Source organism: Panthera onca, chromosome B1 (genome assembly GCF_046562875.1).
Source record: "Panthera onca isolate mPanOnc1 chromosome B1, mPanOnc1 haplotype 2, whole genome shotgun sequence".
NCBI classification, from domain to species: Eukaryota; Metazoa; Chordata; class Mammalia; order Carnivora; family Felidae; genus Panthera; species Panthera onca.
The window spans coordinates 149,481,634-149,506,602 of NC_138342.1; the positions used below are offsets into that span (position 1 = coordinate 149,481,634).

At 40.8% G+C, this 24,969-nt stretch overlaps 1 protein-coding gene across 1 annotated transcript in view; it reads left to right on the forward strand.

Moving 5' to 3' along the window:
• The window catches only part of GALNTL6 (polypeptide N-acetylgalactosaminyltransferase like 6), a 1,203,008-nt gene that overhangs the window by 1,122,435 nt on the left and 55,604 nt on the right, over positions 1 to 24,969 (forward strand). Inside the window, exon 11 of the mRNA XM_078445606.2 lies at positions 4,729 to 4,950. Within this exon, the coding sequence (XP_078301732.2) occupies positions 4,729 to 4,950 (222 nt within the window). The remainder of the gene's footprint in view (positions 1 to 4,728; positions 4,951 to 24,969) is intronic.

Here is a 24,969-nt window from a genome sequence, read left to right on the forward strand (position 1 = left end):
CTGAATATGCGTATATGTGCTCCTATGTAAATAGTTCAATGTGTATACGATTATTTTATTTTCTGGAATGGGTGAGTTTATTCTACAATCTATAAAAAACCAATGAAACTCTTCCTGCAACTGCTTGTAATATTTCTCAGCTGTGGTTCTAATGTTTTCCCCAAGATTAAGTACTGAGTCATGATTACAGTTGCAAATTAACACAGTGTATTGTTGTTTCCAGAATAATGATTTCAGAATGATATTATTTGGTCAGTCACCTGCACTGTTTGGGAGTGAGGACTATTCCTTGACTATAATAATTGACTCTTCAGAAAGTTTCCTCCTGGTAGGAAATTCAATTCAGAGAACAGAGCATCTATAATCGAGGATGTCTAATGAGTCATTGGGAACATTAGAGAATGGGCAAGATGTTGTATTTATGTTTAAATGTTTATGCAACACTCATTGCTGGAGGGAAACTAGCTATTATAGTTTTTGCAATTATCATGCTGTTTCTCTTCCTGTCTCCTGGAAAGCTACAAAAAAAGGAATAGATGATTTGACATTATCCCTGGAATACATTCATGATCCTGCTGCTTCCTTTAGAGTGTTTGGGAAATCAGCAAACCTAACCTTGCAACCAAGTTTATTTCAATTTGAAAAGGACATGATAATGCAAAAGCTACCTGGCTGATTCCCTGGTTAACTATACTGCTTAGTTTCCCTAAAGTTGTTGACAATTTACTAGCAAGCTATCTCCTGCCCTGTTTACTTATTGATGATGCTTATCCAGGCTAACATTTATCATGGCACTTTGAGCCATTTCTAAAGAAAGCATCTGAACCAATCAGCTCCCTTTTGAGTTTTATAATAATTCCTATTTTTATTTCAAAAATCCAAAGCAACAAATATCTACCATTTAGCATGAGCACTTTTTAAAAAATTATTCTTATTTCAGTGCCTTTGCCATTGGATATATGCACAAACTATGAATTTGTTCACTTTCACTCTATGATATATTTTTTAATATTTTTAACATGTATTTTTGAGAGAGAGAGACAGAGAGAGAGAGAGAGAGAGACAAAGTGTGAACGGGCAAGGGGCAGGGAAAGAGGGAGACACAGAATCCAAAGCAGGCTCCAGGTTCCAAGCTGTCAGCACAGAGCCCGACGTAGGGTTTGAATTCATGAACTGTGAGATCATGACCTGAACTGAAGTCAGACGCTTAACCAACTGAGCCACCCAGGCACCCCTATATTTTTTTTAATTCAACAATTAGCATGCCCAGATGAGTACCCATATGTGCTTGGAATCATTCAAAGTGCTGAGTTTTTTAATTAAAAAACAGATCTATATCTAACTTCATATAAAATACAGTCTCAAAGTGTTTATTTACACAAATCAAAATAGATTGCTTAATGACAAAGCTATCAGAATTTTTAAGGCATGTCTCTACTTAACAAAGTCATTTTCTCATTATTCCTGGGGAATTTACCTCTTTGCCTCTGCTTTTTTATAGACCACTGCCTTTATTCACTTTCATTTATCAGAGAAGCATAAAGTAGTGGAAGTTAAATATTTCTACTTTATATAATAATTGGATTTTAGGTGGGGCACCTGGGTGGCTCAGTCGGTTGAGCCTCCGACTTCGGCTCAGGTCAGGATCTCACGGTCTGTGAGTTCGAGCCCCGTGTCTGGCTCTGTGCTGACAGCTCAGAGCCTGGAGCCTGTTTCAGATTCTGTGTCTCCCTCTCTCTCTGACCCTCCCCCACTCATTCTCTGTCTCTCTCTGTCTCAAAAATAAATATTAAAAAAAAATTTTAAATAAAAAAAATAAAAATAAAAAAATAATTGGATTTTAGGAGAAAGGTTGTAACTGCAGCCTAAAAATTAATTTGAATATAAATAAAGTTTTCATATTAGTGACTAATGTTTTTTCCATTCTATCTTTGAATCTTTTTGCTAATCATAAAAATTGTCTGTCCAAAGACAGATGAAAATACAAAGCGTTTCATCCAGAACACTTATCAGAATGAAAGGTAAATAGCGAGATAATGCTGAAGAATCCTACTTAAATATTACAGATAAGTGTAGTACCTGAGGCCATCACAGAGCAGGATCCTCAAACATCACCTGTTTCCTTGTCTTTCCCCAAACAAATCAGGCAGTTCAGAATCTGTGAAAAGGGCTAGAATATTGCAAAACAATCTTGACTCTGATCATCTGTTGAGGTAAACAGGAATCAGGGTGGAAAGTGTCATGACTGAAGCAATGCCAATGAGATGTCAGACAGCACAATGATGGCCAAAAATAATGTCAGAAAAAATTCTTACATTCTCTTTTTTTTTTTTTAATTTTCTTTGAAGTTTATTTATTTATTTTGAGAGAGAAAGAGAGAGCACATGAGCAAGCATGAGTGGGGGAGGGGCAGAGAGTATCCCAACCCCGAGGCAGGGCTCAGTCCCACAAACAGTGAGATCATGACCGGAGCCAAAATCAAGAGTTAGATGCTTCACCAACTGGACCAACCCAGGTAACCCCAAAATTCTTGTACTCTCAATATCAGGAATCTTAGAAAGGAAAGAACACAGAGGCAACCAAGAAATCACAGTAGACTTTGTGGCACTGTCTCTTTTCTGCATCTTGCTATATTAACTGAGCCCACCCTCATGCCCACCAGGGACCAAAAGTAATAAAGGAGACTGTGGAAGCAAGCGGAGGGGTGGGGGGGTACATAGGGGACAAGATCAGATGGAAGAAATGTCTATCGGGAACACTGGAGGTGGAGGGAGTGGGACAGAACAATAAAAGGGTGCAATCTTACTAGGACTAAGATATTTGGAGATTCTGACTCCCAGCAGACCTCTGGGCATAGCTCCAGGCCTTAATTACGATTCTGTAGCAATTTTTAATAGAAAATAATTTTCAGCGGCATCTTGGTGGCTCAGTGGGTTAAGCATCTGACTCTTGATTTTGGCTCAGGTCATGATCTCATGGTTTGTGGGTTCGAGCCCCACATCAGGCTCTGTGCTGACAGCTTGGAGCTTGCTTGGAATTCCATCTCCCTCTCTCTCTGCCCCTCACCTGCTCAATCAGTTGAATGTTCCCTCCCTCTCTCTCTCTCTCTCAAAAATAAATAAACTTTTCTTAAAAAAAAAAAAGATTTTCTCTCTCTCTCTCTCTCTCCCTCCGCCCCTCTCCCCCACTCACTCTATCTCTAAAATTAAATTAATAAATAAAATCTTTAGAAAAAAAAGATAAAATGATTTTCCTAGATATCGCTAGTTTTTACTTCAGTCACTTATGCCTGAATCTTATTAAAGTTTCCAGCCATTCTGCCCACTTTATCTTCTAAGCGCAAATGAGAAACCGGAAAGGGTTCTTTCCAGCCCCTGGGCACTTGAAATAAGAAATTGGAACGCCAAACGAGAACCAGAGCTTAAAGGACACAGCTATGAAACGATGCTACAAGCTGGGGGTATCAGAACTCAGACCTTCTAGACAATGCACTCTCTCTAGCGTAGCATTAAAGCTTGAAGAGATGTCAGAGAACATCTCATCTTAGCTAAAGACCACAGGAACAAGAGTGCCTGGACAGCTCAGTTGGTTAAAGCATCTGACTTCAGCTCAGGGAATGATCTCACGGTTCATGATTTCGAGCCCAGCATCGGGCCCTGTGCTGTCAGCATAGAGCTAGTTTCAGATCCTCTGTCCCCCTCTCTCTCTGCCCCGCCCCCATTCACATGCTCTCTCTCTCTCTCTCTCTCTCTCTCTCTCTCTCTTTCAAAAAATAAACATGAAAAAAGACCACAGGAACAATTCAGTTCATCTGTGGCCAAGCCCAACATTAGGCTCTCCAATTATTAATAATAATATCCATAGTACCTAGCTCATGCCAGGTACTATTCAGAGCCCTTTACGGGTGTTACTTTGCTTAATCCTACAACCACTCCCATGATGTAGGTATATATTTACTAGTTGTGTATTCTCAGGTGAGGAATCTGAGGCCTAGAGAGGATGAGTTGCTTCCTTGACCTCAAAACTGAATAGCTTCCTCCCCTGAACCCACATGTTCTCCCGCCCCTAAGGAGCATGCTTTTTTCCCTACCAACAGCCTCCTGCTTCCTTCACCCATGGAAACATCTGCAGAGAAGACTGGCTACTTGATGCTTCCCTTAGCTTCATTATGCTTCATTGTGCAGTAAATTACTGAATTCCGCTTAGCATCTGTATTATACATAGAAAATATCATCAGAACACAAGGTCTTGAATTTAGTAATGCTGGGTTGCCTCTTTAATTGGGAGAAAAGAATAACAGCTTGTTTGTGCTCATTCTTTCCAGGATCCTAACTGTTCCTTGAAATGGTTGAAGCAATTTGATGCCTAAGAACTTCATTATCTCCAGTTTCAAATCCTTTAGTTCTGTGTGAAAAATAAAGAATTTATAATCATGAAATAACAGGAGGGATGAGAAAGTTGATATAACTGTAAGCTGAATTTTTACTGACTCTGACAAATTATCTAATTGGCAGTTGAACCCCATGCCAGAAACAGAAATGCGTGCAAGGCCTCAGACTAATCATATCACACCCTTGTAGTTACAAAAAAAACTCCCCTTATTAATAAGCCTCCAACCAGCGCTGTCTGAGGTTGTCTATTCTTTTTTCCTTTTTTCAATTTCCAGTGTGACTAAAATCACCCTCTGAGGGCACAAGTCAATAAATGACATTCTTTTCTGCTGCACAGAACCTGAAGCGTGTGGCTGAGACCTGGATGGATGAATTTGCTGAGTACATTTACCAGCGGCGCCCAGAATACAGGCACCTGTCCACCGGGGACATCTCCGCCCAGAAGGAGCTGCGCAAACAGCTCAAGTGCAAGGACTTCAAGTGGTTCATGGCTGCAGTGGCCTGGGATGTGCCTAAGTACTACCCTCCGGTGGAGCCCCCACCAGCCGCCTGGGGGGAGGTGAGGAGGCTGCATGAACCCTGCTCTTACTTCCTTGTGTCCGTCACTCCTGCGCTCAGGTGACAGGACAGAATGCCAACACCTCCCACTCCTTTGTTCTACAGCCAAGTAAGATTAGCTTACATCATCTCCACTAAATGAATGTCCAGCATTTTTTCATACGTTGCCAAAGATGAGTATTCTGCCCTCAGCCTTGATAGTCCCACCCAGAACCGTTGGCGGCTGTTGACTCCCCAGTTGGATTTTTTTTAATACACCTGGAAAATATTTTTATTTCAGGTTAGTGAAATTTCCATAAGAGCTTGCAGAGAATGAAAATATCTATCGTGCTATTGTGTAAATAAATGTGACCTGCTCTCCACGATTGAATCCCTCACCATCCACCGTGCGTAGCCTTGTTGCTATTTGTATATGCAAGGATGAGGTGATGGAGGGGCTTGACTATTTTCCTACCCAGAGGTGCCGTACAGAATTGTGAAGAAATGCATTTCCATAACACCCAGAACTGTGGCACACGCGGGAGCCACATGGGTTCCTTAAATAAGCACTAACCTTTCCACCTCGGAACGTTTCTTTTTTATTTCACTTCATGATTTTAAAATGGAAAGAACTGAATAGTCCCGGTTCCCAAATTTAGAAGATCTATCTTTTGGCATAGAAAGGACTATTGTGCTGGGTTCCGTTCCATTCAATCCTGTTACTATAGCCTTTTCCTCATAGAAAAGCATATGCTAAAGCAAGGACTAAAATTGGATAGGGTGGATTTATCCTAGCAATTTAATCTGCTTTTAGCAGGAGGCTGTGAGGGGGAAATTGCAGGCTGGGCTGGATGCTAGCGCCGTCCTACTTCTCAAGGCTTTCAGAAGCCAGGAGTTGACTATGGTGCATTGTGGAGGAGCCTCTTCATCACTGTCCTTGGTTTTGCGTTGTGGGCGTGGACATGCCTTAGCCTGGTTGGTGTCTGTGGCTTTGCAGAAGTCTGAACACAGAACGTGGCAGGAGAGGCCAGGATACTGAGGCAGCGTTCTTGGGTTTCCAGCTCCCCTTGGAAAAGGTTTCACGTGCACCTGCTTGTTTCGCTGAGAGGGTCCAAAAAGATGTTCTCTACCTGTGCCTGGGATGCCCCAGGCGTGAAGGAGAGAGTCAAGGTCAAGGACATCAATGCATGTTCCATTTCCAAATGTTTTTGAATGTGCACCTGGTCCTAATAGTAGCTGCTTGGGCCAGTTAGTAATCTGATCTAATACTTTGCATCTTAACCATTTCTTTAAAGCTTCCCTGGAATATTAGTAATAATGGTCTGCTCCTATTAGTTTTAGTTATCTACCATGGGCTTAATTTATAGCAGTGGAAATGTAAAGTAGACCTCCCCCCCAAAAGAGCTTTCATAGTCTAACGCATTGTATGATACAGGAATTTGTTACTCGATAAGCAGGAGAGTGTCTTTGTAAGGTGTTTTTGGTTAAGGTTATATCTACTACCTATAATAATTTTTAAAATATATTTATTTTAATTCAAAATAGTTAATATGCAGTGGAGTATTGGTTTCAGGAGCAGAACCCAGTGATTCACCTCTCACATATAACACCCAGTGCTCATCCCAACAATTTGCCTCCTTAATGCCCATCACCCATTTAGCCCATCCCCCCACCCACCTCCTTCCAGCAACCCTTAGTTTGTTCCCTGTATTTAAAAGCCTTTTATGGTTTGCCTCCCTCTACTACCTATGACAAATTTTTAAGTTTATTTATTTATTCTGCGAGAGACAGAGAGGGAGTGCAGGAGCGGCAGGGAGAGAGAGGGAGACAGAGAATCCAAGGCAGGTTCCACATTGTCAGTGCAGGGCATAATGGGGGGCTTGAACCCACAAACCTTGAGATCATGAGCTGAGCCTAAATCAAGATTGGGTGCTTAACTGACTGAGTCACCCAGCACCCCTACTCATGATAATTTAAGTGCAATTTTGCCTTAGTGACTCAGAAATACTCTTAAAGATCTCAAAGCATCATTGTGTGGTTTGCAGCCAGGTAAAATCTTATCAAGCTTTTTTCCATCTTACGTGGAAACATATATTTTTATTCCTACACAGTTACTGCTTCAAACTGCAACAGATCACATTTTCCCATAGTACCTGACTAAATCATAACCTGTATCTATAAAATACAGGTTGCGTGGAAACAGACTTAAAGCTTCCATTGATGTTCTTTTTTTTTTTATATCTATCAGCTGTGTATTTTATTTTATTTTACTTCTTTTTTACTGAAATGTATTGTCAAATTGGTTTCCATACAATACCCGGTGCTCATCCCAACAGGTGCCCTCCTCAATGCCCATCACCCGCTTTCCCCTCCCCTCCACCCCCCATCAACCCTCACTGTGTTCTCAGTATTTAAGAGTCTCTTATGGTTTGCCTCCTTCCCTTTCTGTAACTTTTTTTTTTCCCTCATCCCCTCCCTGCTGGTCTTCTGTTGAGTTTCTCAGAATCCACATAGGAGTGAAAACATATGGTATCTGTCTTTCTCTGCCTAACTTATTTCACTTAACTTAACACTCTCCAGTTCCATCCACATTGCTACAAATGGCCAGATTTCATTCTTTCTCATTGCCAAGTAGTATTCCATTGTGTATATAAACCACAATTTCTTTATCCATTCATCAGTTGATAAACATTTAGGCTCTTTCCATAATTTGGCTATTGTTGAAAGTGCTGCTATAAACATTGGGGTACAAGTGGCCCTGTGCATCAATACTCTTGTATCCCTTGGGTAAATTCCTACCAGTGCTATTGCTGGGTCACAGGGTAGGTCTATTTGTAATTTTTTGAGGAACCTCCACCCTGTTTTCCAGAGCGGCTGCACCAGTTTGCATTCCCACCAATAGTGCAAGAGGGTTCCTGTTTCTCCACATTCTCGCCAGCATCTATAGTCTCCTGATTTGTTCATTTTAGTCACTCTGACCGGTGTGAGGTGGTATCTGAGTGTGGTTTTGATTTGTATTTCCCTGATGAGAAGTGATGTTGAGCATCTTTTCATATGCCTGTTGGCCATCTGGATGTCTTCTTTAGAGAAGTGTCTATTCATGTTTTCTCCCCATTTCTTCACTGGATTATTTGTTTTTCGGGTGTGGACTTTGGTGAGTTCTTTATAGATTTTGTATACTAGCTCTTTGTCTGATAGGTCATTTGCAAATATCTTTTCCCATTCCATCGGTTGCCTTTGCAGTGCAGAAGCTTTTTATCTTGATGAGGTCCCAATAGTTCACTTTTGCTTTTAATTCCCTTGCCTTTGGAGATGTGTCAAGTAAGAAATTGCTGCGGCTGAGATCAGAGAGGTTTTCTCCTGCTTTCTCCTCTAGGGTTTTGATGGTTTCCTGTCTCACATTCAGGTCCTTCATCCATTTTGAGTTTATTTTTGTGAATGGTGTAAGAAAGTGGTCTAGTTTCATCCTTCTGCATGTTGCTTTCCATTTCTCCCAGCACCATTTGTTAAAGAGACTGTCTTTTTTCCATCGGATATTCTTTCCTACTTTGTCAAAGATTAGTTGGCCATACATTTGTGGGTCCAATTCTGGAATCTTTATTCTATTCCATTGGTCTATGTGTCTGTTTTTGTGCCAATATCATGCTGTCTTGATGATTACAGCTTTGTAGTAGTGGCTAAAGTCTGGGATTGTGATGCTTCCTGCTTTGGTTTTCTTCTTCAATATTACCTTTGCTATTCTGGGTCTTTTGTGGTTCCATACAAATTTTAGGATTGCTTGTTCTAGCTTCGAGAAGAATGCTGGTGCAATTTTGATTGGGATTGCATTGAATATGTAGATAGCTTTGGGTAGTATTGACATTTTAACAATATTTATTCTTCCAATCCATGAGCATGGAATATTTTTTTCCATTTCTTTGTATCTTCTTCAATTTCCTTCATAAGCTTTCTATAGTTTTCAGTGTACAGATCTTTTACATCTTCGGTTGGGTTTATTCCTAGGTATTTTATGATTCTTGGTGCAATTGTGAATGGGATCAGTTTCTTTATTTGTCTTTCCGTTGCTTCATTATTAGTGTATAAGAATGCAACTGATCTCTGTACATTGATTTTTTATCCTGTGACTTTACTGAATTCACATATCAGTTCTAGCAGACTGTTGGTGGAGTCTATTGGGTTTTCCATATATAGTATCATGTCATATACAAAAAGTGAAAGCTTGTCTTCATCTTTGCCAATTTTGATGCCTTTGATTTCCTTTTGTTGTCTGATTGCTGATGCTAGAATTCCAATACTATGTTAAACAACAGCAGTGAGAGTGGACATCCCTGTCATGGTCCTGATCTCAGGGAGAAAGCTCTCAGTTTTTCCCCATTGAGGATGATATTAGCTGTGGGCTTTTCATAAGTGGCTTTTATGATGTTTAAGTATGTTTCTTCAATCCCAACTTTCTTAAGGGTTTTTATTAAAAAAGAATGCTAAATTTTGTCAAATGCTTTTTCTGCATCGATTGACAGGATCATATGGTTCTTTTCTTTTATTAATGTGATGTATCACATTGATTGATTTGTGAATATTAAACCAGCCCTGCATCCCAGGAATGAATCCCACTTGATCATGGTGAATAATTATTTTTATGTGCTGTTGAATTCGATTTGCTGGTATCTTGTTGAGAATTCTTGCATCCATATTCATCAGGGATATTGGCCTGTAGTTCTCTTTTTTTTTCTAGGTCTCTGTCTGGTTTGGGAATCAAAGTAATGCTGGCTTCATAGAATGAGTCTGGAAGTTTTCCTTCCCTTTCTATTTTTTGGAACAGCTTGAGAAGGATAGGTATTATCTCTGCTTTAAATGTCTGGTAGAATTCCCCAGGGAAGCCATCTGGTCCTGGCTTATTTTTTGGGAGATTTTTGATAACTGATTCAATTTCTCCACTGATTATGGGTCTGTTCAAATTTTCTATTTCTTCCTGCTTGAGTTTTGGAAGAGTGTGGGTGCTTAGGAATTTGTCCATTTCTTCCAGGTTGTCCAGTTTGTTGGCATATAATTTTTCATAGTATTCCCTGATAATTGCTTATATTTCTGAGGGATTGGTTGCAATAATTCTATTTTCATTCATGATTTTATCTATTTGGGTCATCTCCTTTTTCTTTTTGAGAAGCCTGGCTAGAGGTTTATCAATTTTGTTTGTTTTTTCAAAAAAACAACTCTTCATTTCATTGATTTCTCTACTGTGTTTTTTAGATTCTATATTGTTTATTTCTCCTCTGATCTTTATTATTTCTCTTCATCTGCTGGGTTTAGGCTGTCTTTGCTGTTCTTCTTCTATTTCCTTTAGGTGTGCTGTTAGATTTTGTATTTGGGATTTTTCTTGTTTCTTGAGATAGGCCTGGATTACAATGTATTTTCCTCTCAGGACTGCCTTCGCTGCATCCCAAAGCGTTTGGATTGTTGTATTTTCATTTTCATTTGTTTCTGTATATTTTTTAATTTCTTCTCTAATTGCCTGGTTGATCTATTCATTCTTTAGTAGGATGTTTTTTAACCTCCATGCTTTTGGAGATTTTCCAGATTTTTTCTTGTGCTTGATTTCAAGTTTCATAGCATTGTGGTCTGAAAGTGTGCATGGTATGATCTCAATTCTTTTATACTTATTAAGAGCTGTTTTGTGACCCAGTATGTGATCTATCTTGGAGAATGTTCCATGTGCACTCAAGAAGAAAGTATATTCTGTTGCTTTGGGATGCAGAGTTCTAAATACATCTGTCAAATCCATCTGATCTAATGTATCATTCAGGGCCCCTGTTTCTTTATTTATTCTCTGTCTAGATGTTCTATCCATTGCTGTAGAGGAGTATTAAAGTCCCCTGCAATTACCACATTCTTATCAATAAGGTTGCTTATGTTTGTGATTAAATATTTTATATATTTGGGGGTCCCAAATTCAATGTGTAAACATTTATAATTGTTAGCTCTTCCTGATGGATAGACCCTGTAATTATTATATAATGCCCTTCTTCATCTCTTGTTACAGCCTTTAATTTAAAGTCTAGTTTGTCTGATATAAGTATAGCTACTCCAGCTTTCTTTTTACTTCTATTAGCATGATAGATAGTTCTCCATCCCCTCACTTTCAATCTGAAGGGGTCCTCGGGTCTAAAATGAGTCTCTTGTAGACAGCAAATAGATGGGTCGTGTTTTTTTATCCATTCTGATACCCTATGTGTTTTGGTTGGAGCATTTAGTCCATCTACATTCAGTATTATTACTGAAAGATATGGGTTTGGCGTCATTGTGATATCTGTAGGTTTCATGCTTGTAGTGGTATCTATGGTACTTTGTGGTCCTTGCAACATTTCACTCACAAAGCCCCCCTTAGGATCTCTTGTAGGTTCATTTAGTAGTGAAGAATTCCTTCAGGTTTTGTTTGTTTGGGAAGACCTTTATCTCTCCTTCTATTCTAAATGACAGACTTGCTGGATAGAGGATTCTCGGCTGCATATTTTTTCTGTTCATCACATTAAAGAGTTCCTGCCATTCCTTTCTGGACTGCCAAGTTTCAGTAGATAGGTCTACTACCCTTATGTGTCTACCTTTGTAAGTTAGAGCCTGTTTATCCCTAGCTGCTTTCAAAATTCTCTCTTTATCCTTGTATTTTGCCAGTTTCACTATGATATGTCATGCAGAAGATAGATTCAAGTTACGTCTTAAGGGAGTTCTCCTTGTCTCTTGGATTTCAATGCCTGTTTCCTTCCCCAGATCAGGGAAGTTCTCAGCTATGATTTGTTCAAGTACACCTTCAGCCCCTTTCTCTCTCTTCTTCTGGAATTCCTATGATATGGATATTGTTCCGTTTGATTGCATCACTTAGTTCTCTAATTCTCCCCTCGTAGTCTTGGATTTTTTAATCTTTTTTTCTCAGCTTCCCCTTTTTCCATAATTTTATCTTCTAATTCACATATTCTCTCTTCTGCCTCTTCAATCCGCACTGTAGCTGCCTCCATTTTATTTTGCACCTCATTTATAGCATTTTTCAATTCATCATGACTATTTTTTAGTCCCTTGATTTCTGTAGCAATAGATTCTGTGCTTCCTCTATGCTTTTTCAAGCCCAATGATTAATTTTATCACTATTATTCTAAACTCTTGTTCTGTTATATTGCTTATATCGGGTTTGGATCAATTCGTTAGCTGTCGCTGCCTCCTGGAATTTCTTTTGAGGAGAATTCTTCCATTTCGTCATTTTGGCTAGTTTTCTGTCCCTTATGTGTTTTAAAAGCTTGTTCTTTGCTCTGCACCTGTGAGCACTGCCACATTAAGGAGGGTTATATACTGTCCAGGGTCTGGCCCTTCAGGAGGTATTTTTTCAGGGATTGTTACTTGCTCTTTGTTGTTGTGACTTAGGTTATTTTATTACCCTACTTGTAATATTTTGGACCCTCCACCAGATGTGTTCTTATTTGTTCCCTGGAGTAGCCCTGCAAAGGAAAACAGATAGACAACCAGGAGACAAAAACACACAAACAAATAACACAAACAAATAAACAAAAACAAAAACCTAAAAACTAAAAACAAAAAACCCAAAAACACTGACTACAAGTAAAGCAGAGGGTGGAGGCAGTGCTAATGGAAGAGCACTACAAAGAGAGAAATGACAGGAGCAGGGCGGGGTGGGGGGGGAGAAAAAATAAACATTGACTAGACAGAGCGACCAAAAGGCTTCATCCAGAGAGAGAGAAAGGAGTGTAAAGAAGGAGGTGTAAAACCTGTATCGAGATAATGGATTAAATATGTCTGTTTAGACAGACCAATAACCAGAGTAACGAGCCCAAGGGAAGGAAGAGATAAGGAGGAGAAATGGGGAGGGAGGTGAGAGTATATCTATATACCCAGAATTGACCTAGTGTTGATCCAGGCAATGCTGCATCGTCAGGAGGAGCTCTCCACAGGGTCTGTGCCGCTCCACTGGTGGATATGCAGTTACCCAGTGCATGGGGGCATGGTTTGGTGTAATCTGAACCCACCTGGAGTGATTCCTGAGGCCCCGCCTGGTGGGGGGAGGAATGGTGATTCCCCACTCTCTTCCCCGTGGAGCCAGACCAGTGGACTCAGTTTAAGTCGTCCTCACTGTGCCACGGGTGCAGATGGGGCGGTCCTTCTCTCTCCACCAACTCCCCTGACCCTGTGCTTGGCTAGGATTCAAAGTCCCACTCCATGCGCTCTGGCCCTGGGGAAGCTCCTCTCAGTGCGGCAATATGTGGTCCTGGCTGGCTTTGTCTGTGCTGCCACACTTCAGGGAGGACCACCTTCTACTACTGCGGACTGAGCAGCCACCCTCACTGGGAGCCCCCCAAGGTGGCAGACATAGGCTGCCTTTGTCTTTTCCCACAGCACTCCAAGGAAACGGCGGCCTTTTCCTCCTGCAGGCTGCACCCTCAGCCCAGCCACTGTGCCCGGGGCATGGTGAACACAGGCAGGTTCTGTACTATTGTGCAGCCCTCCAGGGAGGGAACCACTTTCTCCACCTGCGGACTGAGCCCCTGACCTACACCCGTACCCAGGACTGGCTCCCTGCCTCCCCAGGTGCGCAAACAGGGAGCCGGCTCCAGTCCGAAGAAAGCCCCACAGTTAGAGATAGGATCCCTCTCAGTCTCAGTCTGAGGTCTTTCTCCCGTCCAGATACAGTCCTGCACTTCCCTAGCTGCTCTTTCTCTTACCTTTGTCTCTCCACAGAGGGGGGTCCCTCCACTCCGTGCCCACTTGTCCTTTCTTTATCTCCCCCAGTTCGCAGTTACCCACCTATCTTTTTTCCAGCTTTCCCATTTTCTTCCTAGTAGATTCAGCCTCTTTTCCTCCCAGGCTCTCGTGTTCAAAGTCCTTTGGCTTCTACACTTCTTTGTTTGAGAGATGCAGGAAGTATGGATCCCCTTACTTCTCTGCCATGTTGGCTTCTCAGCTCTCCATTGATGATCTAAAGAAGGAGAAGAAAAAAGAAGAAGAAGAAGAAGAAGAAGAAGAAGAAGAAGAAGAAGAAGAAGAAGAAAGACACAACTTCCCAGAAAGACACAAACTTCCCACAACCACCTAAAGGCCAGGTAGGCTACAGTAGAAGGTTGTCATTACCTTTGACTGCCTTACACCTTTATGTGATTTGCCCTGCCCATGGGGCATTTACATTCGTCATTTCTGGTCTAAACAATTAGACATTGAGAAGATAAGATTTTTTTGAACACGATGGCAAATTTCTTTCCCCAAAGTTTCAACACAGCATACAAAACAAGGTCAGATTCAAGTTTCGGGAAAGAAGACAACGGGGCTATAGTTCAAGGGCCAGTTGCATTCAGTTGCAATTGTTCAGTGAGGGTGTGGTACAAGAATGAAGACCTGGAAGATTGGAGGAAGGCAGAAAGAAAGGCAACCAAGGGACAAGCATGTGGATTGGTCAACAGTCTTGAAAAACATCTGTTTCCCAAGCAGAGTAGATCCCTGAGAGTAGAAGTGGTGCATCTACACTTCATGCAGGAGGCAAGAGAAGTGTTGAAATGCAGCGTGATCTAAATGAAATGATGAAAAAGAGAACTCGTGTCTAACTATATATGGGGTAAAAGCAACCTCCTTCTTAACAGTGGATAAAAATTACTAAATGTGCAGAATCTATCTGGGGATCATTTTATCTCCTAGAACAGCTCTTTTGAAGTTATCACTCTTATGTTTTTTCTTTTCCCTTTGAGAGGGATTTTTTTAATGTCTTTTTTTATTTTGCAAATTTTAAATATGCAGAAAAGTTGCAAAGGGAGTACACAAAGGTCATATATCGTCTTCACCACGGTTGTTCCAATGCTAACACCTTATGTTTGCCACTCTAACCACAGCACACTCAAACTAAGTGATTAGCGTTGGTATAGTACTATTAACTAAACTACAGATTTTATCCAGATTTCACCCGTTTTTTCACTAATGTCCCTTTTCTGTTCCAGGGTCCAATCCAGCATATGAAAGGGCTGTTTAATTTCCTATAAAGGTAAAATTAATTGTTAGAATGGGCAAAGCTCCTAAATAAATGTAATAGGTCAATTGCTGTTTTTGTAAGAAAGTGAAAAGGGAAATGCAGACTGTGAGGCTTTTTTAAAGCAGTTACACAAAGGAACCACCGACCTCCAACAATGTAAACACAAGAATCCTTTATGGGAGATCTGTGCCAAAGGCAGGGTAACTGGCTATTTTATGCGCTTGTACTTGGAACGGTTTCCACCTGATTTTCTGTGCCAACCCGATTCTGGGTAAACAATGAAGTGCTTAGGCAATTTTTGGCCCTGGTTGTAAGAATCCACCTTGTAAAGGAGACGTTACAGACCATAACTAGCCTATAAACTGCTACTCATTTCCTTGACAAATTCAGCTGAATTATTGCATTTGTCTCCTAACTCATCTCTCTGCTGCTCCTGCCCTTTTTCCCTTTAGCTTATTCTCAACATAGTCCACTAAAAATGGGAGATCAGGCCGCTCCTCCATTCAAAACCTTTTAATGGGGGGTGCCTGGGTGACTCAGTCGTTGAGCATCTGACTTTGGCTCGGGTCATGATCTCGCCGTTTGTGGGTTCAAGCCCCCAATGGGCTCGGGTCATGATCTCCCAGTTTGTAGGTTCTAGCCCTGCACTGGACTCACTGCTGTCAACACAAAGCCCACTTCAGATCCTCTGCTCCCCTCTCTTTCTCTGCCCCTCCCCTGCTCTCTCTCTCTCTCTGAAAATAAATAAATTAAAAGAAAACATAAAAAAAATCACCTTTCAATGCCTACCATCTCTCTTGGGGTAAAAATCAAAGTCCTTACCTGTATCCTGAATGGTCTGACCTTTGTTGCTTCCATCCCTCCAGCCTCATCTCTTATTACTTCACCCCCCACCCCCCGCTTACGCTTCTCTAGGTGCTCTGGCCTCATCACTGCTCCCCAGACGGGCCAAGCACAATCCTACCTCAGGGATTTGCCACTTGTTCCTTCTAATTAGAATCCTCCAGCCCCAGGAATCCTATGGCTCCTTCTCTCACTTCTGCCTGGTCCTTACTCAAAAAAATTGTCTTCTCGGTAAGGCCTTTCACTGACTGTCCCGTTGTGTGCGAGAACTCTCACACACATGCACCTTTATATTTATATACTCCCCATCTCCCTTCCCTGCTTTATTTTACTCCTCAACATCCATCACTATCTTGCAAGTTATATATGCGTTTATTTATCATGTTTCTTATCTACTTCCCACACAAGAAAGCCAGCTCCATGACACAGGGATTTTGTTTGATTTATGGAGTTGCTACTGCTCTTCAGCAGCTAAAAAAAGTGCATGGCACATAGTAGGTGCTCAGTAAATATTCCCTGAATGAATGAATGAATGAATGATCAATGAATGGAGGATTCTGGTTCCCTGTTGTTCCCCCTTGCCTCTCACTGCTCTGCCTAGACACCTCCACAGAGCACACTGAGCTGTCACTCCCCTCCACCACACAGGGGAAGAGTCTCTGTACCCTCCCTTCTTGGCCATACAGCATCCGCCACTTTGAAAAGGTTGGCCAGGGAGAGAGTTTGAGGTTGGAATCTCAGGTAGCAGATCGTGAAGGACCATCAGGTCTGTGGTCCATATGACAGTCAAGCATGATATTGAGTATTCTCTTCTGATACCTTAACAAGAAGGGAAAACTCCAAAAATGAAAATCCTCTGTTCCAACAGTCTCCAAACCCTCCCTGCCAGCTTCCTACTTAAAGACATGAAGACATTAAAAGTCACATCAGATGGAAAAGTGCTCTCCAGAGAAGAAATCACTCCATCCTCTGGGTGGAGGGAACTGGGTAGATCCTCTGGGAGCCAGTAGAATGGGTGGAGTAGTGGATGGCAATGAGGCCCAAAGGGAATATATAGGATTTTGAGCCATCTACTAAGGCGAACATCCCTTCGTGCTATTCAAATAGAAGCAATGTGCTTTTCTACGATGTTCTGTTGGATAGGGTAAGAGCAAGTTTAAAGTGGAAAATTATTCTTAAACCATGCACATATGGAACGCCTTTTTTGTGTGTGTCAAGATACTAAATGAAAGAAGCAGAATTTCCTATTATTTTCCTCCTCCTTACCCCTTCCCCTCCTTAGAATTCATGAATTTGCTAAAAGTCATTTATAGTATTCCTTTATGGTCCAAAAAGAAGAGTTCTGCAGAATCCCGAGTATCATGTGTAAGAGAGAATAAAAGATGTAAAATAGACAAACCGGTGCCTTCCCCAACCGGTGCCATAGATTCTTTTAAGATGTGTCTGCTTACTGTCCTCAATGTGCCAATCTTGGCACATCCGTCTGTCTTCTTGCAATTGTGCAAAACTTTTTTTAAATCTTTATTTTAAAAATTCATCTCAATGCCGGGCTCCTTCGGCTGCTATTTAAATTCCTTCCTCAAGATTAATGTCACCCGGAATTGTGGAACATTCCCACAGACAGGCACCCTAAATAATTCCAGTTCTCCTCCTCTGCCTCAGCTGCACTTGACTTCTTTTGACTTGCTTTCTTCCTCTTTCTTCTAAGGTTCTCACGGGTATATGGGCTTTTCAAATCTCTCCCTATCAGCTTACGGGAAAGGAAGTCTGGCCCTAGGTGGTGCGTTATCTGAAAGACCATCTGAGGATGTGATGTTGCCTCTTTCAAACAAATTCTGTGTAAATGCTGCTGTATAATGCAGAGGTCAAAGCCAGCACTTTCTGCACAATGAGTGAGGCTCTCTTGCATTCCCTTGGGAGAACTGTGGCCAGGTTTCCTGCCTCCCTCGCAACCCAGTCTTGCAACTGGGAGAGCTGCAATGTGAGATTGTCTTGCCAGTCCCTTGGCCACTGTGCAGAAACTGGCCCTGCCATTCAGCTGCTATCTATCTAAACCAGATCATTAAATGAAGCAGTCATTCAGAGATGATTTGTCATTCTCTGAGTGTATTAGAGTTGATTGAGCTGTCATTTATTTTCCCAGGCAGAGGCAATGCTGGTACATTATGCTAACTCATGTCTCTGGAGCTCAACCACCGAGGTTGGGAAAAATGGAAGGACACCTAAAGAATAGCATTATCCTTTCAGATGTTACTATGTGCTTTCTGAGTTCTCGACAGTTGAAGGCAAACTTAAAGTGTTTTATGATAAACTTGATTTTAGTTCCATATTCCCGGCTGAGTACATTGGACATCTTACTGTCTCAACAGTGGCAATTTGGCCCAATTCATAATAGAATCAGAGCTGTTTCAGAGCTAACAGATTTTTTTTTTCTTCTCTTATATTAAGTATTCCAAGCAAAATTTCTGTTTTTTCTCTATTTATTTTATTCTTCCTTCAAATACATGTAATCATACTGACATATGTTTACACACATAAATATAAACCTTTTCGGGTTCACGTGACAGGAGTAAATGAAACTTTAAGTGTATGTTAGCCTAATCATTAATTTATCTTGGTGTTTAATTTTCATTGACAATCGGTACCTTTCTAATTCCAAGAATGACATAAAATTAATAGAATTTGAGGATCACTCAATTAATCATAGCAAGATTTCCAATCCAGGCCTCAGGAATTGTCATAAATAGAAAAAAAAATCAATATCATTTTTCCAGTCATGAACCTAGGAATACTTCCCCTCCTACTCATTCTTTAACAAAGTGCACAGCTGGCTTCTGGGAGAGCTCAGAGTGGTCTCTGCAGTAGCAAAGGCCCTCAACTTGCCCTTAAAAATCTGGTGATCCCCCCCACCACGGGTTGGTGGGCAACAAGAATAAGTACAGCAGAAAATGGGAAAGATTCTTGGGGTCTTAGAATAAAGGTGAGAAAATACTGGAGGTCAATTCTGAGTGATCCAGACTGATGCCAGAATTCATAATAGAGCTTAAAATTTGGTTTTATTCATTCGCAGACAGGCAATAGTTAAGAGCAAGAGCCCATATTCCTCCAAGTGTCCTTAAAATGTATTGTTAGCAGTAGGTCTTGGCTGGCCCTGTTCCAAACTCTGGGAAGCACAGTGAGTGCACTGCTTAGAGGTAAATAGTCCCTTGCATTCACAATAGGGATATTTTTAGCAACCTAAATGTCATCAGTTGGTCTTAGATTCTGTGACCAACCTTAGTTTGGGAGGCAGGAAGATAAGGGCTCCTGGACCCTCCGGCTGCCTCCATAGCCAAGTACTTTCTCCATGTTTTACTTTCTCACAATTACCTCTCAGTGTTTTTTCACCTACTTGATTATATTTCTTCCCACTAATTTTGAGATTCAGGAATTGACTTTGAGCAGCTTGGATTTCCAAAATCTGTTTTTGTCTAATCAACAACCCAGTAATATTTGGCTAAACTAGCTCTCGCCTTAGATCTTTCCCTTTTTGTAGTGATGTGTATAACTTTTTCTGTTGAGCCCCTATTGCCCAATATGATATTGGTTGGCCAATTTCTGGATAAGATGACCTATTCTTCAGTCCCATTAGGAAGAGAAACTAACATAAAAAAAAAAAAATCTCAGAAGGAGCTTAACTTTCTAGCTCAATCCTCAAAACAGGAAGGACAAATTAGTTTTTTCCAGTCTTATTTTAGACCCAAATTATCCAGAACAAATTACACATTTCCAGGTTCTTCACCTATGCTTTTTTGACAGAATTGCTTACAAGTTTGCAGCAGTTTTGTTCCAGATCCTAACATTCGAATACTGCCATTCTATCAGAAATAATGGAAAACCACAAGGTTTTTCAAAATAAAAAGAAATAAAAAGTTAAATTTTCTACAATAGTTTTGCTTTCAAATATACTGCCATTTCCAATGCTAAAAACACAGCAGCAGCACCGTTTTGTTTAATCATAAAAACCAGACAGAGCATTTAGGATAGCAAAGAAGAAAAACACACAACATGGCTATCATCTTACATAAAACTAGTAACAAGGAATCCCCAAGAACTCCAGAATGTAAGTTAGTGTAACCGAAGCAACAGACGGCAGCAGTTCTTGTGTGGGATTGTCAGAGATGTGGAATAGGTAATAAAGAAAAAAGGCAGTACTGACAGTTCTAGAAGCTGCCAGTTAGAAATCAACAAATATTCACTCCCAGAAAAAGATGATCTTTTACAGAACAGGAACTAAAGCAATCAAATCTACAAATTACCAGTAAAACTCCAAGACATCCTCACAGGTTCCAAGTTGAGGACAAGCACAAAAATACCATATGAAATCAGTATGGGGCCACTGGAATTTAAACTATGTTGAAGCCCACATGTATTTCAGAAACACTCCAAAATGTTCTTTTGGAAAGACGGACACTCATTCTTTTCCTTCCCGTTTCCCACACCTGCCCTCATGGGAAAAAAAGAAAAGAAGAGAAAAGGAAAAACCTGCTGTTGGTTGGATCCACCATGAAACACCGCAGATGCCCGGGAAACAAAAGCTTCTAACACCAGAGAAGGAGATAGACCTCAGAAAGCACTGAACAGCAAACACGTTTAAAGGTAACCATACTGCTTTGCAGGGAAAACCCTTAGAACTCTAGATGACACAGAGTCAGAGACAGGAAGTTTTTGTAAATCAGACTTAGCTCTGAGAGAAAGAGAAGTAACTATACAAAGAGGCCATGTTTTTTAATACATCACAGTAACAACAGACAAAAAAGCCCTACAGAAGAACTTTCCTCTACTAGCCAAGAAAACGAGTTTATTTATAGATGGAAAATAAAAACAGATTACAATAAAACCCCCTACTGAGATACAACAAGGATAAAGATAAAAATAAACCAAATAAAGTTCCAATAGGTAATGAAACCATTCTACAAATGTGGCCACAAAGAAGATGAGAAATGTAACATAAGATTTCAAAATGAGCTAAAAGAATCTTAAAAACAATCCACGCTTAAAAGAACCATGCACATCAAAAATAGAACAGCTCAGGAAGGTGATGGCTAGGATATGAAGCATGATGATGTGAAAAGAGAGGTGGAGACTCAGGAATGAAAAGCAAAGAGAAGAAAAGAGAGAACCAAGATTTCAGAAATAAGGCTAAATTGGAAGGAACAAAGCAACAAGTTGAGTCCCTGGAAACACAATAAGAGAAACTGAGGCTAGAAGATAGAAGAATGAAGTCAACAACGTGGAAGGAGAGAAAAGGACTCTATGAAAGATCTGGAACAACAAAGATGGAAAGGAGATTCAACATGAATTCCCAAAAAAGAAAGCTCCCCGTAAAAGTGAAAGACAAAAAATACATAAAACTATAACTCAAGAGGGGCACCTGGGTGGCTCAGTTGGTTAAGCATCCGATTTCAGCTCAGGTCATAATGTCACGGTTCTGTTGGTAAGTTCGAGCCCCACCCCCATCGGGCTCTGTACTGACAGCTTAGAGTCCGGAGCCTGCTTCTGATTCTGTGTCTCAATCTCTCTCTGCTCCTCCGCCTCTCTCTCTCTCTCTCTCTCTCTCTCTCTCTCAGTAATAAATAAACATTTAAAAAACATTTTTAAAAAACTATAACCCAAGAGAATCTTCATAAAACAAAGTATTTGAATCTACAAATTAGAAGAGTTATGTATGAGAACTTCATGAATCATCAACACTGAAACATTTCTAGTAAAGTCATTGTATTTTTTAATAGAAGAAAAACAATTTTATGCATCCAAGCAAAAACAAACAAATGAACAAACAAAACCCCCAAAAAACTAAGTAAAATTTTGAAGCACATTTTGTACCAGAAAACAATGGAACAATGTTGTGAAAATGATGCAGAATGTAAAATATGAGCCAAAGATTTTATATCCAACCAAACTATGCTTCAAGTATGGAAACCGTCAAAAAGCAGTTCTAAACATTAAAGAACTCAGAGATTATTTTTCCAAAGAACCTTTCTGAGAAACATGCTGGAGAATGAGCATCAGAAAACGAAGGATGTTGAGGGCAGACTGACCTAAGGTCGGATAGAGACTGACTATAAGGATAAAAGAATATGCAAATTGTATGTGCTCTACCAATGCAGAAATAAATACAACTAACAAATAGAGAAAGTAAATGGAAAAGCAGAGTAAGTTCAATGATTGTGCCAAAGGCATTAACTAGAAAGAATATCATCCATGTTTATACATTGAAAAAGAGGGAAGAAAAGGGGAAAAGATTATAACTAACTGGTATTGCTTAGAAAAAATTTAGGTATTATCTAAAAAAAAAGAATCAGCAGATATTATATATAATATTAGGGTAAAGGTAAATAGTAGGACAAAAATACAAACCATATTAAATACCAAAGATTACAAAGAGAAAAGAGAATGGATCACATAGTGACTTTGTAGAGACAATAAATACATAATAAATCGCTATGCCAGAACTGAGATCAAATATATAAAGTATACTGACTTAAAAAAAATCCAGAAAATAAAGCAAATTGAACTCTCTGCTGAGACATACCTAAACCAAAATGATCAGAACGATTAAAGATTAAAGAATACAATAGAAATACCAGATAAACACAAGTAATAAGTAAGCAGAAGTTGAGATTTTAATATGAAACAAGGTAGAGCAGGGGGCGGAAAGCTGAAAAGTTAAAAGCCAAAAAGATATTATAATACTAAAGACTACAATCTATAGAAAAACCAATTTTATAAGGTAGAAGTTGCTGGAAATTCAAGGAGAAACAGATAGAAACACACCAATCATAGGACAGCTTAACTCTGTAATAGGTGAGCCAAAATTAATAAGGATCTATATAATCTAAACCATGTAATTAATCATATCAATCTGTATACCTGTTTAACTCTGACGTATTTTAATTTACCTTCTTTTCAACTATACAAATTAAGAAGTCTGTTAATGTTATAAAAATAAATACAACGTTTGCATCAGAGATCCAAATATAAAAATCAGTAAGATAAACACTATATAATCTCAAATTTGAATTGAAATTGTCAGTGTGAACTCATGACTTTTCCCCCCTCACTTACAAATTCTCTAGCTCTATGCACTGAAAAGGCCTAGAAACAATCTCAATCCAATCTCAATGAACATGTCTAGCTCTCACTGTGGTCTCTGTAGAAGATTCTCCACTAAATGCAACTAAGGATAGACTGGTCTCAGGGAGGAAGATGGCAGCATAGGAGGACTCTGGGCTCACCGCGTCCTGCGCATCACTTAGATTCCACCCACACCTGCCTAAATAACCCAGAAAATCGCGAGAAGACTAGCAGAATGGATTCTCTGGAGCCAAACGTAGACGAGAGGTCCACGGAAGAGGGTAGGAAGGGCGGCGAGGCGGTGCGCGCTCCACGGACTGGCGGGAGGGAGCCGGGACAGAGGGGTGGCCCGCCGGCCAAGCAGAGCAGAGTCTGGCTTGCAAAAGCGGAGGGGCCGGAGAGAGTGTGTTCAGACAGCAAGCGGGACTTGACATCTGGAAGGTTATAAGCTAACAGCTCTGCTCAGAGAACGGGAGGGCTGGAGGACAACGGGAGAGAGAGTTGTTGAGCCCCGGAGGACAAAGCACAGCTTGGCGGGGAACAAAGGCGCTCGCCAGCGCCATCTCCCTCGCCCATCCCCCAGCCAAAATCCCAAAGGGACCCAGTTCCTGCCGGGGAACTTGCTTGCACCACACAAACACCCAAAGCCGTGCTTCTGTGGATCCAGTGCTTCTACGGATCCGTCCCTCCGGGGGGGTCTGACTCCCACCCGGTGCCTCAGGGCCCCTCCCGAAGCAGATCTCCGAAGGAAAAGCGAGCTGAGCCTACCCCTCCGCCCGCCCCCCGTGCACCTTGCCGATCCACCCCAGCTAATACACCAGATCCCCAGCACCACAAGCCTGGCAGTGTGCAAGTAGCCCAGACGGGCCACGCAACCCCACAGTGAATCCCGCCCCTAGGAGAGGGGAAGAGAAGACACACACCAGTCTGACTGTGGCCCCAGCGGTGGGCTGCGGGCAGACATGGGGTCTGACTGCGGCCCCGCCCACCAACGCAAGTTATTCAAGACAGCACAGGGGAAGTGCCCTGTAGGTCTTCACCACTCCAGGGACTATCCAAAATGACAAAACGGAAGAATTCCCCTCAAAAGAATCTCCAGGAAATAACAACAGCTAATGAACTGATCAAAAAGGATTTAAACAATATAACAGAAAGTGAATTTAGAATAATAGTCATAAAATTAATCGCTGGGCTTGAAAACAGTATAGAGGACAGCAGAGTATCTATTGCTACAGAGATCAAGGGACTAAGGAACAGTCAGGAGGAGCTAAAAAATGCTATAAATGAACTGCAAAATAAAATGGAGACGACCACAGCTCAGATTGAAGAGGCAGAGGAGAGAATAGGTGAACTAGAAGATAAAATTATGGAAGAAGAGGAAGCTGAGAAAAAGAGAGATAGTATAATTGGTATTCCAGAGGAGGAAGAGAGAGGGAAAGGTGCTGAAGGTGTACTTGAACAAATCATAGCTGAGAACTTCCCTGATCTGGGGAAGGAAAAAGGCACTGAAATCCAAGAGGCACAGAGAACTCCCTTCAGACGTAACTTGAATCAATCTTCTGCATGACATATCATAGTGAAACTGGCAAAATACAAGGATAAAGAGAAAATTCTGAAAGCAGCTAGAGATAAATGTGCTCTAACATATAAAGGGAGACCTATAAGACTCGTGACCGATCTCTCTACTGAAACTTGGCAGGCCAGAAAGGAATGGCAGGAAATCTTCAATGTGATGAACAGAAAAAAAAATATGCAGCCAAGAATCCTCTATCCAGCAAGTCTGCCATTTAGAATAGAAGGAGAGATAAAGGTCTTCCCAAACAAACAAAAACTGAAGGAATTCATCACCACTAAACCAGCCCTACAAGAGATCCTAAAGGGGATCCTGTGAGACAAAGTACCAGAGACATCGCTACAAGCATGAAACCTATAGACATCACAATGACTCTAAACCCATATCTTTCTATAATAACACTGAACATAAATGGACTAAATGCGTCAACCAAAAGACATAGGGTATTAGAATGGATAAAAAAACAAGACCCATCTATGTGCTGTCTACAAGAGACTCAT